This window comes from Suricata suricatta, chromosome 9 (assembly GCF_006229205.1).
Source record: "Suricata suricatta isolate VVHF042 chromosome 9, meerkat_22Aug2017_6uvM2_HiC, whole genome shotgun sequence".
Classification (NCBI taxonomy): domain Eukaryota; kingdom Metazoa; phylum Chordata; class Mammalia; order Carnivora; family Herpestidae; genus Suricata; species Suricata suricatta.
Window position 1 is genome coordinate 130603086 of NC_043708.1, and position 15472 is coordinate 130618557.

At 45.6% G+C, this 15472-nt stretch overlaps 1 protein-coding gene across 4 annotated transcripts in view; it reads right to left on the bottom strand.

Moving 5' to 3' along the window:
- The window catches only part of SV2B (synaptic vesicle glycoprotein 2B), a 193966-nt gene that overhangs the window by 36998 nt on the left and 141496 nt on the right, over positions 1-15472 (bottom strand). For all 4 annotated transcript variants that reach the window (XM_029952140.1, XM_029952139.1, XM_029952138.1 and 1 more), the window contains exons 3-6: positions 11736-11916; positions 11248-11399; positions 5348-5481; positions 3657-3746 (exon numbers count right to left, since the gene is read on the bottom strand). In XM_029952140.1, the coding sequence (XP_029808000.1) occupies positions 3657-3746; positions 5348-5481; positions 11248-11399; positions 11736-11916 (557 nt within the window). The remainder of the gene's footprint in view (positions 1-3656; positions 3747-5347; positions 5482-11247; positions 11400-11735; positions 11917-15472) is intronic.

Here is a 15472-nt window from a genome sequence, read left to right on the forward strand (position 1 = left end):
GAGCCTTCCAAAGAGAATGAAGGACCAGAGAAGCGAGAGGAGCAGAAAGCTTTTTTTAGATCATGAAACAAAGAATTGCTAAAGAATTGACAAGATGAAGGAGTTTGGGCTAAGGGTGGTAAATGGTGAAGAAGTGACTGGGAAGAAAGGGTTGATTTAACAAGGTTTGTTTACACAGCCTTCTCGACCCCTCCCCCCATCTCTGGGGAAGGAAAGAATGTCTTCTTTCCTCCTGCTACGGGGACAGTAACTTCACCCAGCAGATTTATGACCTGTTCCAGGGAAGAGGGTGAGTGGGGAGAGGTCAGAGTGACCTTCCGGCCTCTGCCATTTTCTCAGTCTTCTCCAGCTTAAGGCACTCAGTATGCCAAGGCGCCATATTTTAGCGTAGCGTGTCCTGAACCCCAGCAGCTCAAAGGTGAAAGCGAGGACCCAGCACCTGTGGCTCTCCTGCTCATCCTGTCATTTACTGCAGGGAGCCCACTGGGGAGCAAAGCAGTTAACCCCATCCAACTGGAGTTCACTCCCGAATGCCACTGCTCTCTGACCTGCCAGCACTTTCTGGTTGTTCTTTCTTTTCTTTCCCTGGCCCCATCCAGTCACTCACTTCTAAATAATTAATAGGATTACTAAGTCAACAGGGGATGCTGAGGCCACAAGCTTTTTAATTCTCTTCCCTGTTAGACGAAAACTACTAAAAGCAGTCCTAAGGATGCGTGACCAGCCTGTGGGCTGGACTAACAGAATGCCCAGGGGCCACAGAACCCAGGTCCCCACTCAGGGGTTTCTGCCTGAACTCTTCCTCAAGGGGCATGTCCATCCCTGAGGTGAGGGGCTCTAGGGCGGAAGTGTAAGGCTGAGTTTTTGTCTTTGGAAACCAGAGGCTTTTGATTTATCGATTTCCAAGCTGAGACCTCCATTCTTGAAATCAGGCTGCTTAAGGTTGAACACGTTAAGGGAGAAGGTGGGATCACTTCTCTAAAAGGGACTCCCATTCTGGCAAGCCCATATGGTTGATCTAGAAGCGGTCCTTCTGGAAGCAGCAGTCAGGGAAGTCCCTGTGTCAGATACCGCACGGGCCACCAGGAAGAGTTTACAGTCACTGGGAAAGGCAGGGACAGGTGCACAGCCAAGGCTAAGAGCAATCCTCCAGCAAGACGCCTCTCGGGGGCTCTGGGTTTGCTTGGAATACATACACCAAAGATGGCTCAAGGGGCAGGGAATGACCGAGAAGCCACAGGAGCCAGAGGGAAGACAGGGAAAAGAGGGGGAAGGCTAAAAAGGAGAAAGAAAAGTGGGAAGAAGGGGAAGAAAACTGTGTGCTCTGTGAGAAAGTTCCTCAGATTATCAGGAAAGTTACTACAAATGCCTGGTACCAGTGATGTGTGTCTGCATGTGTCTGTGCATCTGCGTGTGTGTCTGTACACACGTGTCTGTGCATCTGCATTATGATATGTGCGTGTCTGTGTGTCTGTATGTATGTGTGTGTCTATATGCCTTTGTGCCTGTGTGTGACTATATACATGTGTCATTGTGTCAGTGTATATCTGTGTGTGCTTGCATATATGTGTCTTTGTGTGTGTGTCTGTACACACGTGTCTGTGTGTCTACATTATGATGTGTGCGTGTCTGTGTCTTTGTGTCTACATACGTGTGTGTCTGTGTCTGTGTGTATGTCTATTTGTGTATGTGTCTGTCTATGTCTGTGTCTGTCTGTACACATATATCTGTCTGTGTGTCTGTATTGTAATATGTATATGTGTCTATACATGTATGTGCCTGTCTAGGTCTCTGTGTGTCTGTACACATGTGTCTGTGTGTCTGTATGATGCATGTGTGTCTGTGTCTGTGTCTGTGTGTGTGTTGATGTGGTACCAAATCCAACCCAGCTGCTGTGGATTCAGAGGCCAGAGGCAGAGACAGAAGACCATGAAGATGTCTCTGGGGACTGCGGGTGGGGCAGGGCTGAGCCCAGCGCACCCAGGTCCCGGCGGGCAGGGAGCCCCGCTGACATCTGCTGTCCACACCTGCAGGATTATAGTCCGTCACGGACAGCGGTGGGGGTGGGGACCTGGGACAGCCATCTACGCCCTTAAGATCTTTCATCTAGAGTATTTCTGTTAGTCATGCTTCTTAATAAATGTGTGCAATAACGGCACTGGTCTCATATTTTAGATATTTTTAGGAGCATTGGAATCCATAGAAATAGGCCATTGAACACAATAAAATTTATTGCTTGATTTAATTTATTAAAAAAATAGGTTATAACATTTTAGAATAATAATTAACACTCATGTAGCCCCTACTCCAAGGCAGATACTGGTTTAGGTCATTTATTCAATCCTTACCATAACCATATTTACAGATATTATTATCGGTTTTATTCACAATAAGGAAACCGAGGCAGAGAGAGTACTTTGCCTAAGTCCACACAGCTACAAAGCATCAAAACTGGGTTTTGGACCTAGACTGTCTGGCTCCGAGTTGTGGATTCTTAGCCACCAGGTGGTTCAGGGCTTGTAGGCAACAGTTAACCCGGACATGGATTCTATTTTGTGCAGAGTCAATGTCAGAGGCCAAAGAAGCAAAAGCAGTGAATCGGGGCAGGAGGTGGGGAACCCAGGAGGGCTTCCTTGTGGAAAGGGCTTCCTTTCCCACCTGAAAGGAAGTTATGTGAACAGATGCTCAGAGACCCTCAGCGGGCCATTCCTCACTGGCCACAGAGCTTGGCTGGGGGAGCCCAGATCGTGGTAACTAACGCAACATCTTCCTGGAAATTGCCACTCACTAGTTCTTCACTTTTTAAACTAGCAAGAAAGAAAATTCAGGCTAAGAGAAATGGCTCTTCTGTTGCTCACGGCACTTAGATTGGCACAACCCTACTGAAATGTAACTTGGCAACATGACTCAAGAGCTAAAAAAAATCCTAGTGATTTTTGAGCCAGTCATTTTTCTATGAGTCTACCCTTGGAAAACCAACTGAGAACTGGAAGGAAGGAGCCACGGGTCTGAGAAACAATGTTAACAGGAACAAGGTAACAAAACAGGGTAAAGAAATTTCTAGCATTCAGGGACATGTCTAGAGAACCTGTGTTAATGTTCCCAAGATAAATGTTTATTAAAAGGATGATTCTGTGGGGCTCCTGGGTGGCTCAGTCGGTTAAGCATCTGACTTCGGCTCAGGTCATAATCTCATGGTTTGTGAGTTCGACCCCCGCATCAGGCTCTGTGCGGACAGCTCAGAGCCTGGAGCCTGCTTATGATTCTGTGTCTCCCTCACTCTCTGCCCGTCCCCTGCTCATGCTCTGTCTCTCTTTCTCTCGCTCTCTCTCAAAAATAAACATTTTTTTAAGAAGAATAATTCTGAGACAACAGAATACTTATGAGTACTCTTGAAAATTATGGAGATATAAATATATGTATATATGCTAATCCCCATAAGAACACAACTAGTTTTTCTTCCACTGTTTTTTGTAACAAACAGCAGTAACAAGAAGGATATCCATCAAAATGAATAAATAATTATGACAGTAATAGGGAGGTCAGGGATTTTATTATACACTTTTTTTTTAGGATAATAGAGTAAAATTAATTTGTAGCAAGACCAGAGTAAAAAGGAGAGCCCCTCCTTGTTGGCATAGCCGCCGCACACTCACCGTGAACACCTTCTCGGGGGTCCCCCTCGCCCTCATGTTGGTATCATGGACTTGCTTGAGAATCATCCAGGCTTCATCGTGTTTGCCCATCTGGTTAAAGAAAGGAAAGAGGAATAAGAAATCCCTTGCCGAGTAGGGGCAGAAACCCGACGCAGCTGAGTGTGAGGGGAATAGTCAGGGATTCGCTGCCATCCAGGCTTGTGACCAGGACCAGTCTCTGCCCCCAGCCCACCTCGGAAGGATAACAAGGTAGTGCCCTCCAGGTGTAAATGTGAGGCATTACTCCATGAGACACTGTTCCCATCACACGGTCCAACACTCCTAGTTGTAAAGTTGAATGGACTGCCAGGGCGCCTGGGTGGCTCAGTCGATTGTGCGTCCAACTTCCGTGCAGTGCAGGTCATGAGCTCACGGTTTATGAGTTTGAGCCCCGCGTGTGGCTCCCTGCGGAGAGTGCGGAGCCTGCTTCGCATCCTCTGTCTCCCTCTCTCCGCCCTCCCCCGCTGGTGCTATCTCAAATATGAATAAACATTCAAAAAAATTGAATGGACTGCTGGGTGGGAGCCACATTCCTCTCTGACAAGGCAGAGCAAAGCAGTAACATGTTACTATTGAACTGTGTATTGAATTGTGTCCCCCCACCCCACCCCAGGACCTTGGAATATGAACCTATTTGGAAACAGGGTTGCTGCAGATGTAATTAAGATGAAGTTCTACTGGAGCAGCGCGGGCTCCTGATCTAGTTCAACTGAAGTCTTTATAAGAAGTCAGCCGTGTGAATACAGAGACACGCCAGGAGACCGCGGGGGATGACACCGGCGGGAAGTGGAGTGAGGCAGCTGTGAGCCACGTGTCTGCTGCAAAGCCCCGGAAGCTGGAAGATGCAAGGAAGGACTCCCCAACAGACTTCAGAGGGAACGAGGCCCAGTTGACCCCGTGAGGTTGCACTTCCAGCCTCCAGAACTGTGAGACTATTTCTGTTACTTTAAGCCACTCAGTTTGTACCAAAGTCCTTTGTGTCGCAGCCCAAGGAAACGAATACTCAACAAAGGGTACATTTTGAGATATCCCTGGTTACAACAAAACAAACACAAAAACTCCCTGCTGTGCCTGCCCCTGATCAGTGGGACAAAAGGGAATTTGACAAGGTGATCACTCTTTAGAAAGATCTAGGAGACACTTAGGTGGAGTCAGAACTGGAGAGGGTAGAAGAGACTGCTCCTCTGCCAGCCCCGCCCTGTCTGACCACCGCAAATGCAAGGGCTCCCCCTGCCCCGGCCCCAGTTGGAAGGATTCTTCTCCCAAGACCCCAGCAACAGCTCTCCCAGGGGGAAGGGGTCCCGGATGGTCAGGATCCCTGATGGATCTGGAAACAACACAATATTGCCACAGATCTCACTGCAGCAACTTGAAAAAGCATCCTGCTGCCTTGAAGAGTCTCTGGAGAGAGTGGGTGCTGGAGGCAGGCTGGGGAAGCCCCCTCTACTGCCACCCAGCCTGGGGGAGCCATGTGCCACTCTGCACTCAGGGAGCTCCTGAGCCCCTCTGCCTCTGAGGGTCCATCATCCAGGGAATGCAGCCACCACAGACTGCCACGAGGGGGGTGGTTTGCAACCTGCAAGCAGGTGGGGAGACGGGGCTAAAGGGCTCTCACATAGGGTGGGGGCGCTGGGGGGTGGGGGCTGACTCACCTCCAGCAGGAACCGTGGGCTCTCTGGCATGAACCTCAGGGCCACCATGGACACGGTGCAGGGCAGAGCGCAGATGATGACGAACACTCGCCAGCTGTGGAAGTGGTAGTTGGTGCCCATGCTGAAGCCCCAGCCTGTGGAGAAGCAGTCGGAGCATTTCTGACATGATCTTACGCCTCGAGAGCATTGCCTGAGGCGCAGGTTAAAATGCAACCCCCCCCCCCCGCCGCCACCCGTCCCCAAAGTTTCTGAAGCGGAAGTCTGGAATAGGCTCTGAGAATGTGCATCTCAACAATGCTTGGGATGCTCTCTCTCCCTCTCTCGCTCTCTCTGCCCCTCCCCTGCTCATCTCTCTCTCTCTCTCTCTCTCAAAAGAAATAAATGAACTTCCAAAAAATTTAAGTCAACAAACTGTTAAATAACAGATGTTCTCTCCTTTGGCCTTGACAAATAAGGTGCCTACCCTTGCAGGGCCCCTTTCCTGTCCTTCTCCTCGCCCCTCCCACAGAGTAAGGGGCCTTGGGTTGACCCAGGTGAACAAATCGCCAGCCACCGCAATGAGAATGAGTGTCCTTGTCATGATTCCATGAGTTTAGTGGGAATTCCTGGGTCTGGGGCACCCAGAGCATGATCTGGTAGGAGGGTGACCACTCTTCAGGGACCCCTTGCCTTATAGGAAGGGGTATGGCTGAAGAAATCCAGATCAGGGTTTTACATGACCCTGGGGTCCCTCTTGCCCAGGTCAAAGGGCGGTACCAGCTACAGGTGTTTCCAATGCAAAGGGTTTCAGGACCACACATTGAAAAACACCATCAGTCACGACACAGGCACAGCCCATTGTATCGCGCTTCACAGATAACTGCATTTTTTGCAAATTGGAGGTTTGTGGCAACCCCATGTTGACAAGTCTATTGGCACCATTTTCCCACCAGCATCCCCTCACTTTGTGTCTCATGTCACGTTTTGGTAATTCTCGAAATATTTCAAACTTTTCCATTATTACCATATTTGTTTGGTAATCTGTGATCCATGATGACTACTTACCAAAGGCTCAGAAGATGGTGAGCAGTTTTTCAGCAGTAAAGTATTTTTTTAATTAAGGTGTATACATTTTTTAGACATAATGCTACCCTACACATAATGGAGTATAATTTGTTGTAGACATAATGCTGTATGCACTGAGAAGTCAAATAATTCACTTGACTCACTTTATTGTGATATTTGCTTTATTGTAGGAGTCTGAAATTGAACCCATAATATCTCCAAGGGATGCCTATATCAATTTGTTTTTAATTTTAAAGAGACAGGGCTTCTAAATTCAAATGAATTCTATCATCACTAAAATGGAGAGACTAGCTCCTACTCTGCATTGGTTATTGAAAGCATTCTAAAATTCATTTTTAGGAATTGCTTCGGGATCTACAAAACATTATTTCAAATATGTCCATGGGTCGCAAAAGTCCCTCTTTTAAGGACTGATAGCGCAGTGGAAAGAGCCCAGATGTTTGTAGTGACCCGGAGCAGGGTACAAATCCTTGCTTTCTCACATCATTGCTGTGTTGGTGGGTTTTCACAGCTGTAGAATACAGGTAACAATATCATCACAGATTTGCTGGGTGCAACCAATAATAATTCATCTGGTTTGATAGTAGATTTGATTTGTTTGGAAATAGCTACATGATATTTAGTGCCAAAGTTGTTGACTAAAATAGAGGAGTATCAGCAAAGATCAGCAAAAGAATTGCTTTTTTTTTTTTAATTCAAGGTTAAGGGCACCATGGTGGCTCAGTTGGTTAAGCATTTGACTTCAGCTCAGGTCATGATCTTACTGCTCATGGGTTTGAGCCCTGTTTCGGGCTCTGTGCTGACAGCTTGGAGCCTGGAGCCTGCTTTGGATTCTCTCTTTCTCTCTCTCTCTCTCTCTCTCTCTCTCTCTCTCTCTCAAAAATAAGTAAACATCAAAAAAAGGTTTTTATTCCAAGGTTATAAAATAGATTGGTTTTCCCATGCCATTCAAAGTAGCTTTGACAATATTCCAACAGCATAGTTTTAAAGACAAAACTGTATAAATGAATATACTGATTTCTCAAGTTCGGAGGATAATCATTATTGGGACATAAAATCTCAATTCCATTTACTATCTGCGAAGTGCAATAAAATGAGGTATGTTTATACTTCAAAATCTACCATATGGCTAACTCCAGTGGTGGGCAGTCAATGTCTTGAACTCTTTATTACTCCCATTGTGTTTCAACTTGGTCTACTTGCACTTGACTCTTAACTCATTGTGCTTCAACTCATTCTATTTGCATTGCTGTTTCACTGATCCTTCCTACTAGGAGCAATAATTAAAGGACTAGCCAGAGGGATCCCAGGTGGGGGGAAGTAGGGGGTAGGGGGGAGAGGGGCTTATACAACTGTGACACATTTGGCCACACAATACATACTTCATCCTACTTTCTCAACCAGAACCAAATCTCTGTTTTGCACAGCAGGCTGTCCCGGGGGTTTGTTTGCCTTAATTTTAATTAAAAAGCCTTTCCTTTCTCCTGAGAGCAACACTAGAAAGGGGAAGATAAAACCATAGTCATATTTACACATTCACAACTCATGTCCAAAAGTTACTCTTGAGTAATTAGAGGTCAAATTGATTAAAATGACACAGTAGTCAAGCTCAGGTGGATGATGAGGGAAGGAGACCAGAAGCAGGTGCGTATCGAAAGTATTCTGCCCAAGACAAACTTTTTTCTTTATGATAATATGTGTAAATTATCTAAAATCCCTTCTTCCCTTGTGCTTCTATAGTTTTTATGGGGATTTTAGTAATCTGCATTTATCACGTTCATTAGGCTGTCTGGTTCTTTGGGACCTTAAATTAAATAAAATAAAATTAAATAGTGAACTGCTTCCAAATATATGCAACAACCTATTAATTTGGAGACAGGGATTGTTCTCTTCACTGATCTTTTAGCTTGCCCTCCTTTCCTCCATAAGGGTTTCACAAACAGTTGGCACTGCTAACTACAATAGGAATTAATCTTCCATAATATATTCATTTTTTTTTCCGGGCTGTGCCCATGCAATCCCAGGAAAACATTCTGAGTTTTGTAATTTTCTTTCTCAATGACTCAGTCACCCGAATTCCTGGTGCCAGGACCTCCCATCACTTCTTTCCTGCGAAAGCAATTAAGTGGGTCACACCAGCCAGAGCACAAATATCAGTCTCCTTTCTTTGGTTCCCCTGGCCTGTGTCCCTGCTCAGGGGAGGGGTGTGAGAGGATTAGTGTCTTAGGCACATTGAGAAAAAGCACCAACTGTCTGGTTCACTGTGGACAGGACATCTGGTCCTGGTAAAATGAGGCTTAAAGTAAATAATCACTCCTGTGATACGGCCATTCCAGTCTCCCATGTCCCTAGGGTGGACTCCCCGCCCCAGCTAATGCTTGTTTCAATGAAGCCTAATCATCCCAGAGGTTTGTATGTTAAAAAGGGACTCTAAAAGTCCCAGATTTCATACAAGCCTGCAAACAGGAAAGACACCCTGTCGGCTTGTGGTAAAATATTTAACGCAAGTCCTGATGTCAGCCAGCAGTGGCCAGCCAGCAGCCACGTGGCCCCTCAGCCACGGACATGCCACTCAGTCTCAGTCAACATGCTCCCAACTCGAATCCTTGTAGTACTTCCTTAGCAACTAGACCCCCAGACACCAGTATGTAAAGCAAAGTAAAAAGTGATACACCATGCAGTGACCATTGTGGGGATCCCCTCTCACAATACCCCACAAGCTGTGGACTCCATCATAAGGCAAATACCTGGTCTGGGGGGCACTAACCCCATTCCTGGTGCCAGAGAGAAGGAAGGAACTATCCGGAAACCAATTAGGCCCAGCATCTCTAGGGTGTAGTGATTGGCTGAGGTGGGCACATGACCTAAGCTGAGGCTCCCCAGTCAGGTGTGCGGTGGGAACTTCCCATGAAATAAGCAGTCTGCAAATAGGAGGCAGACCTTCTTGATGCTGCTGGGATGGAAGGGAGTTTCAGGATAAGAATTCTTTTAAACATAGTCTCAGCACTGCCCTTTGCATCCTAGTTATTACTGAATGAGAGGCATGGATCTCTATGGTCTGCTCTTTTAGCTTCCTTCCCTCTCCACTTTCTAGGTGAAGGAACCACAGCTGGACATGATGAAGTCACTTTGCCCCAATCACATGGTACACCACTATTTTGATTCAGCTTTTATTCAGATTTTACTTGTCCCCACAATGCCCCCCCCCCGAAAAAAAATGTTTACTTAATTTAAATGTAGAAATAGTTTCTTAGCACTCACACATTTGGATGAGTTAACAGCGTAAATGATACGATAGCAAGAATTGGGGGGAGGGGAAGCTATTCACTCACCCAAATAACCAACAGAATAGTACATGGGTCATTAAAGTATGTGTCTGAGTGAAAGGCAAAGTGCAGAAATGATATTACGAGTAATATGATTTTGTATCTAGAATGATGGAGAACTGCTTTTGGTGGCAGAATTCTCTGGAACCCTCATTTCACTATTCCTGTTTCTACTTCTTTTCTGTTTCTTATATAAGAATCCAGTGGGTTCTCAAAGAGGAGATATGGCAAACATTCCATGTCCACAAACCCATTTCCTCTACCTCCTGGGCACACAGCAAGATTACACTGCCAAGCGTCCTTTGCAGTACAGGTCATCATGTTACAGATTTGGGGTCAATGGGATGCAAGCAGAGAGGACCATTTGCCTCCCCCGCCTGCCCTTCAAAAGCACCCACATACAACTTTTTCCCCAACCAGACTTCAAGCCGCATGTTGCAGATGGTAGAATCACACACTGGAAAGAGTCTGAGCCCCAATACTACCAATGGGACAGAGCCACCTGTGCGTCAGAAATACCAGCCCTACTTTACAAGCAGGAGAAACTTCTATCATGTTAAACCACTGAGATTTCAGGATTTATCAGATTACCAGGGTAATAAATCCAGTATCACCTTAAGTAACAGAGTAGGCATTGTCTATACCAGAACTTCTTAAAATGATAACATGGAACCTCCACCACCTCAGAACATGGGAAGAGGATGAGATTTCAAACACGGACACCAAGGGGGGGAATGGCTGGAGCAGTGTTGGTTAGCTTCACGCGCGTCTCCGCTACCCCTCGAGGTCTGCGGGCATCTAAATAATGGCAAAGCCAACACCCATCACTGGGGGTTACCAAAAGCAATTTTAAAGGATGCTGATGGTATTTATTGCCGAGGATGCTTAAAAGACATAATCAAATTCAAAACTGCTGCTTTCTCCCTACTTTATTCTTAACAAAACCAATTATGAAAGTAGGTACCGCCAGGTCTCTGTCCAGAGAATCCGGTTTTTGCAATTATCCAGGATAATAAAATTGTCCCGGCTGAATCCAAGACCTGGTCTGTAAAGGCTGCCCTAGTTCTGCAGCCAAACAAGAGTGACAACAGCCCCTAGAATGGAGAGTATACAAGAGTACTGCATGGGAGCATCAGGATTCAAGACGTGACCTTGGCCAAGTCACCAACTTCTCTTGTCTTTGTTACGCCATCTATAAAATGGGGTTACCAAAGCTGGTGGGGGAGGGCTGGGGAGATAAAGGTTGAAATTCTTTCAAGTCAAAGGAAGAAAAGAAGAAAGGGAAGGATAGAGGGAGGGAGGCAGGAAGGACAGATTGTATACTTTCCATAAAGTCATGTGTACTGAAATTAGTGATGTGTCTTCCAGTGTTGTAAGTTCTACAAAACTATTAAAGTCAAAAACAGGAACCGTGTGTGAGCATGGGGAATGAGGCTGAGGATGGGAAATGTTGGATGCAGCTACCATAGTAACAAGGATCCCTGAGCTGTTTGAAGGCAGAGTGCTCACCATAGTGCGGAATGATGCTCCAGGCCATGGCAGATGCATAAATGCCCCCAGTCATCCAGAAGATGCCCAGCCAACTGAGGTGTTCTCCTCGCTTCTCCCGGGACAAGAATTCCGAAAAATAGGCAAAAACAATAGGCAGAGCACCCCCAATCCTGCAGAAAGAAAATGCCAATAAAGAATTGGGTCATACACTAAAAACTGCCTTAGCAGAAACCTAGTCACCTTATTCCCCACCGGTAAGTTCTGTGGTAAAGTAACCCAGCGAATTTGAAAGACTGGCCAAGGCAAGGCCAGTATCAGGTTACTGTGACCTTATAGACTGACTTTACAACCTAACCCCTTTCTAAGGTTCAACTTTAATATGCTATCTTAGAAGTCAAACACAAAACCCAGTCCCAGGTTTTCCGGAAGTACCCCTCGGAGCTAGAGTGCCCGGATGTAGGGAACACTGGTCTACAAGGGTCCAGGGAAGCCCTGCGTTTGCATACCCTATGCCCGAGAGGAGTCGGCAGAAGAGGAAGGCTCCGTATCCCTGCATGAAGGAGGAGAGGGAGGCGAAGGAGGCGTTGAGGGCCAGAGACATGCTGAGGGCTTTCTTCCTCCCCAGCTTATCGGCGAGGCCCCCCAGGACGAAGGCCCCCGCCATCATTCCTAGGTAGACTATCAGCCCTGCAAGGTGGGGGGAAAGAGAGAAGAGAGGGTGGAGAGAAAAGACAAGACATTAGAAATTATGCAATGTTCTAGAAAATCCGATGCCCCTTTTTATGTGTTGTAGAAAGTCTGTGTCACAGACATTAAAGGGGGACTGTAACAGATGTTCGTGGCAAATTAGAACTGCTGTATGAATTCAAATTCTTAGGAATCCTATTCGAAAAAATAGTCTCACGGGTTGTCACATATGTGCACATACTAAAATAGATCAACCATAGCAGGGTCTGATGTACCTTTCTTGAAGATGACTCTTTTAGAAGCACAATCTGCAGAAGGTAGTGCTGTCATTTTATTTTTAAGAAAAAAAAAAAAGACTGTGTGATAAAAATCCTTACCTGCAGGGTTATGTTTAAAGAGAGAATTTCAAGGAGAAAGTGTGGCCAAAAGGGTATAAGGAATATGGGAAGGAAGAAAAGGGTGCAAATGAAAAATGGCAATTACCAACAATTGGTTATTTTATTATTCCTCCCAAAAGATACTGTTTTCAAGCTACAACCAATGTTCAGATTTCTTGGGGGGGATGCATAGACCAGCAATGAGTGTCCTTTCTTTAACACGTGTAAATTCGACTTGCCTTCTAATACATTTGGTGAATTGCAGATAGCTTATAAATACACCGCTGTTGATATGTTTATGGTATTGCAATGAAAGTCAGCATCCTCACAGACGTGGCACATCCTGAGAAGCACACGATGTCTTCCTACTAAATATTGACTGCTTATGAATTATCAACACCCGGGCTAAGCCCAGACATCATTTATCACAACTGTGAAGGAAACTTTGCAGATCATCCCTCACAAAGAGAAAATAAGGAATACAGATTACATAAGTATCCTTTTGCCCGGCCTTGACTGTGAACACAAATTGTCTTTCACATAAAGGAAGCTTCTGGAGCTGCAGATGCTTTATTTACGTAGATGTGTGCCAGGAAGGGCCAAGAGAAAGCAAAGAGCTTCAATTAGCTGATTAACTTGGAGGCTGGCCCCCAAAAGGAGAGATTTAACTATGCTCTGTTTTATCTTCCTCCATGACAGAGTTCTTTCTTTAACATTTTATTCCATGAGATGAAAAGAAATGATAGCTTTGGTGTTGTCAATGGTGTTCACTGAGTTTTTTTTTTTTTACTCACTTGTATGTAACTTTCAGCCTTTCACAAAGCCATGGAAGATGCTATTTCCTTTTACATTTCTGTTTATGCTGTTACTTCTTGAAATATGCCTATCAGTCTACAGTATCTATTCCATGCCTGTGATTAGGGAAGCATTCTTTTAGTTACTGGGTGTACAGCGGGGTACACACACCTGAAAATTCCTGCCTTCATGGAGCTTACATTCCAGTTGGGGAAAAGAAATAATAAATAAATGAGTAAAATATACAGTTAGTGGGTGGCTGATATGAGTCATAGAGAAAAATAATGGGAAGGAAGGGAACCAAGAGAGGCAGGGTGGGAGGTAGAAATTTTAAATAAGATGGTTCAGGAAGCCCTCACTGAGATGGGACATTTGGGCAAAGACCTGAAGGAAATCAACCATGGGGATGTCCAGGGGAAATTGCCAAGCCTGTGCTCTTGGATCCGCCATCTCTCTGTACATTCGGAGGACCCACAGAGACGTAACATAATGAGGATACCCCCTCCTCCCTATTTCTCTAGTTCCCAGGCCAACACCCAGAAAAATGTAGTAAGCAATTTCCCACTAATATTAAGTCACCCACACTTGTGTTTCAGATGAGTCAAGACTTGCAAACCCAACTCACAGTATATGTCATACTGTATGGAAATAATGTGTTGGTCAGTGTGCTCTGCTAGACTATGAGTTTATTTGCTACCCAGCCCTGAGCAATCAAGGATCTCCAGCATCTGGTTTGCTGCAGACTCAATCTTGCTCAGTTCTTAGCCATTGTGAGCTAAGTCCAGCAGGACTGCCTTCCCCACTGATGAGGGTATATTAAAACCATCTTCTGTGGCTGTGACCCATCCCCACCACACAAGCCTAAGTCAGAGTCAGCCTGCAGCCTCCCTGTTACTTTCACCTGGTGGTTCCAGTCCACCAGGTCTTGGTGCCTGGACCTGAGATCCCAGTCCCCATGCTAATTTCTAATTAGCATCCAATACCTTAGCCAGTTGGAAAAGAACCAAACTCCGTCATGCCCAACCAGGTTCTTCCCAGGAAAGAACCGGGTCCTACTTCCTCTGACTTGGGTGACCCACCTAACATAATAGCCATGGTCAAGAGCCCCACACCTGAGATGCCCTGCCCTTCCCACCCCTTCCAGATAAACTACTGGGATATCACCACGAGCTCAACTCAGAGTGGGGGTTTACACAAGCCCTTGTACTTGGCATTTTAGACTTCTAGACCAGAGCAGAGACAGAACATCTTCTTCCAAGTTAGGTCTGTTCAGCTTCCAAACTATGTTGGCCTCAGCCCAACTCTTTGTCAAGAATATCCAATATCTCATTCGGCCAACAAATGCCTTGTGTCTCTCTCATCATACCTGGTCAATAAATATTTGGAATGAAGAGCAGATGTTGGAAGGAAGGAAGGGAAGGAGGAAGCAAATTGCAAAGTAAATACTATGGGTGCTTTAAGCCAGCAAATTATACAGCAATAGATCCTGAGAGTCTAATATATCACTTTATGGTACCGAGGTAGCAAACACAAGAGGGAGTGCTCACCACTAGCCAGGCTTCATGCAAAGCATTTTACTGGCATTGTTGACCCCATTTAATGCTTGCAACAACCCATAGATACCATTACTCTCCCTGTTTCATAAAGAAGGAAACTGATGCACAGAGAGCTAAAGTAGTTTCCCAAGGTCATACAACTCATGGAAGAACCAAGATTTTGATCTGGAAATTCCAACCTCAGAGTCAATGCTTTACTATGATTTACTGCTCTTTATAGATAAGCATCAGTCGGACTTATTAGCTCTGTATTCATTTATTCTTTCCTTGTTTGCTCATCCTCAGAACTGCTCGCTAAGTCGGGCAAAGTTCCTTCCTTTCAGGGAGATAAGCTATAAATTATAAGGTTATCTCCTAGTGAGAAAGAATGTTCCATTAAAGGTATACGCTGGGTATTATACAAACAGAGTGACCATAGCCTGGATACACGTTATTCAATGTGGGAAGGCTTCTTTTTTTTTTAATTTTTTATATTTCTTATTTATTTTTGAGAGACAGAGAGAGACAGCATGAGCAGGAGAGGGTCAGAGAGAGTGGGAGACACAGAATCCGAAGCAGGCTCTGGGCTCTGAGCTAGCTGTCAGCACAGAGTCCAATGCGAGGCTCGAACCCGTGAACCATGAGATCATGACCTGAGCCGAAGCCAGATGCTTAACTGACTGAGCCACCCAGGCGCCCCTGTGGGAAGGCTTCTAAGCGAGAGACGCGGAACTGTTGGTGAAGGACAGACAGAAGGAGGTCAGGTTTCCATCTTGGTCACTGGGTGTGTGAATCAGAGGCAGTGGCAGGCAGCATCCACATGAGCCCGGGAGACAAAAGGGGCACCCG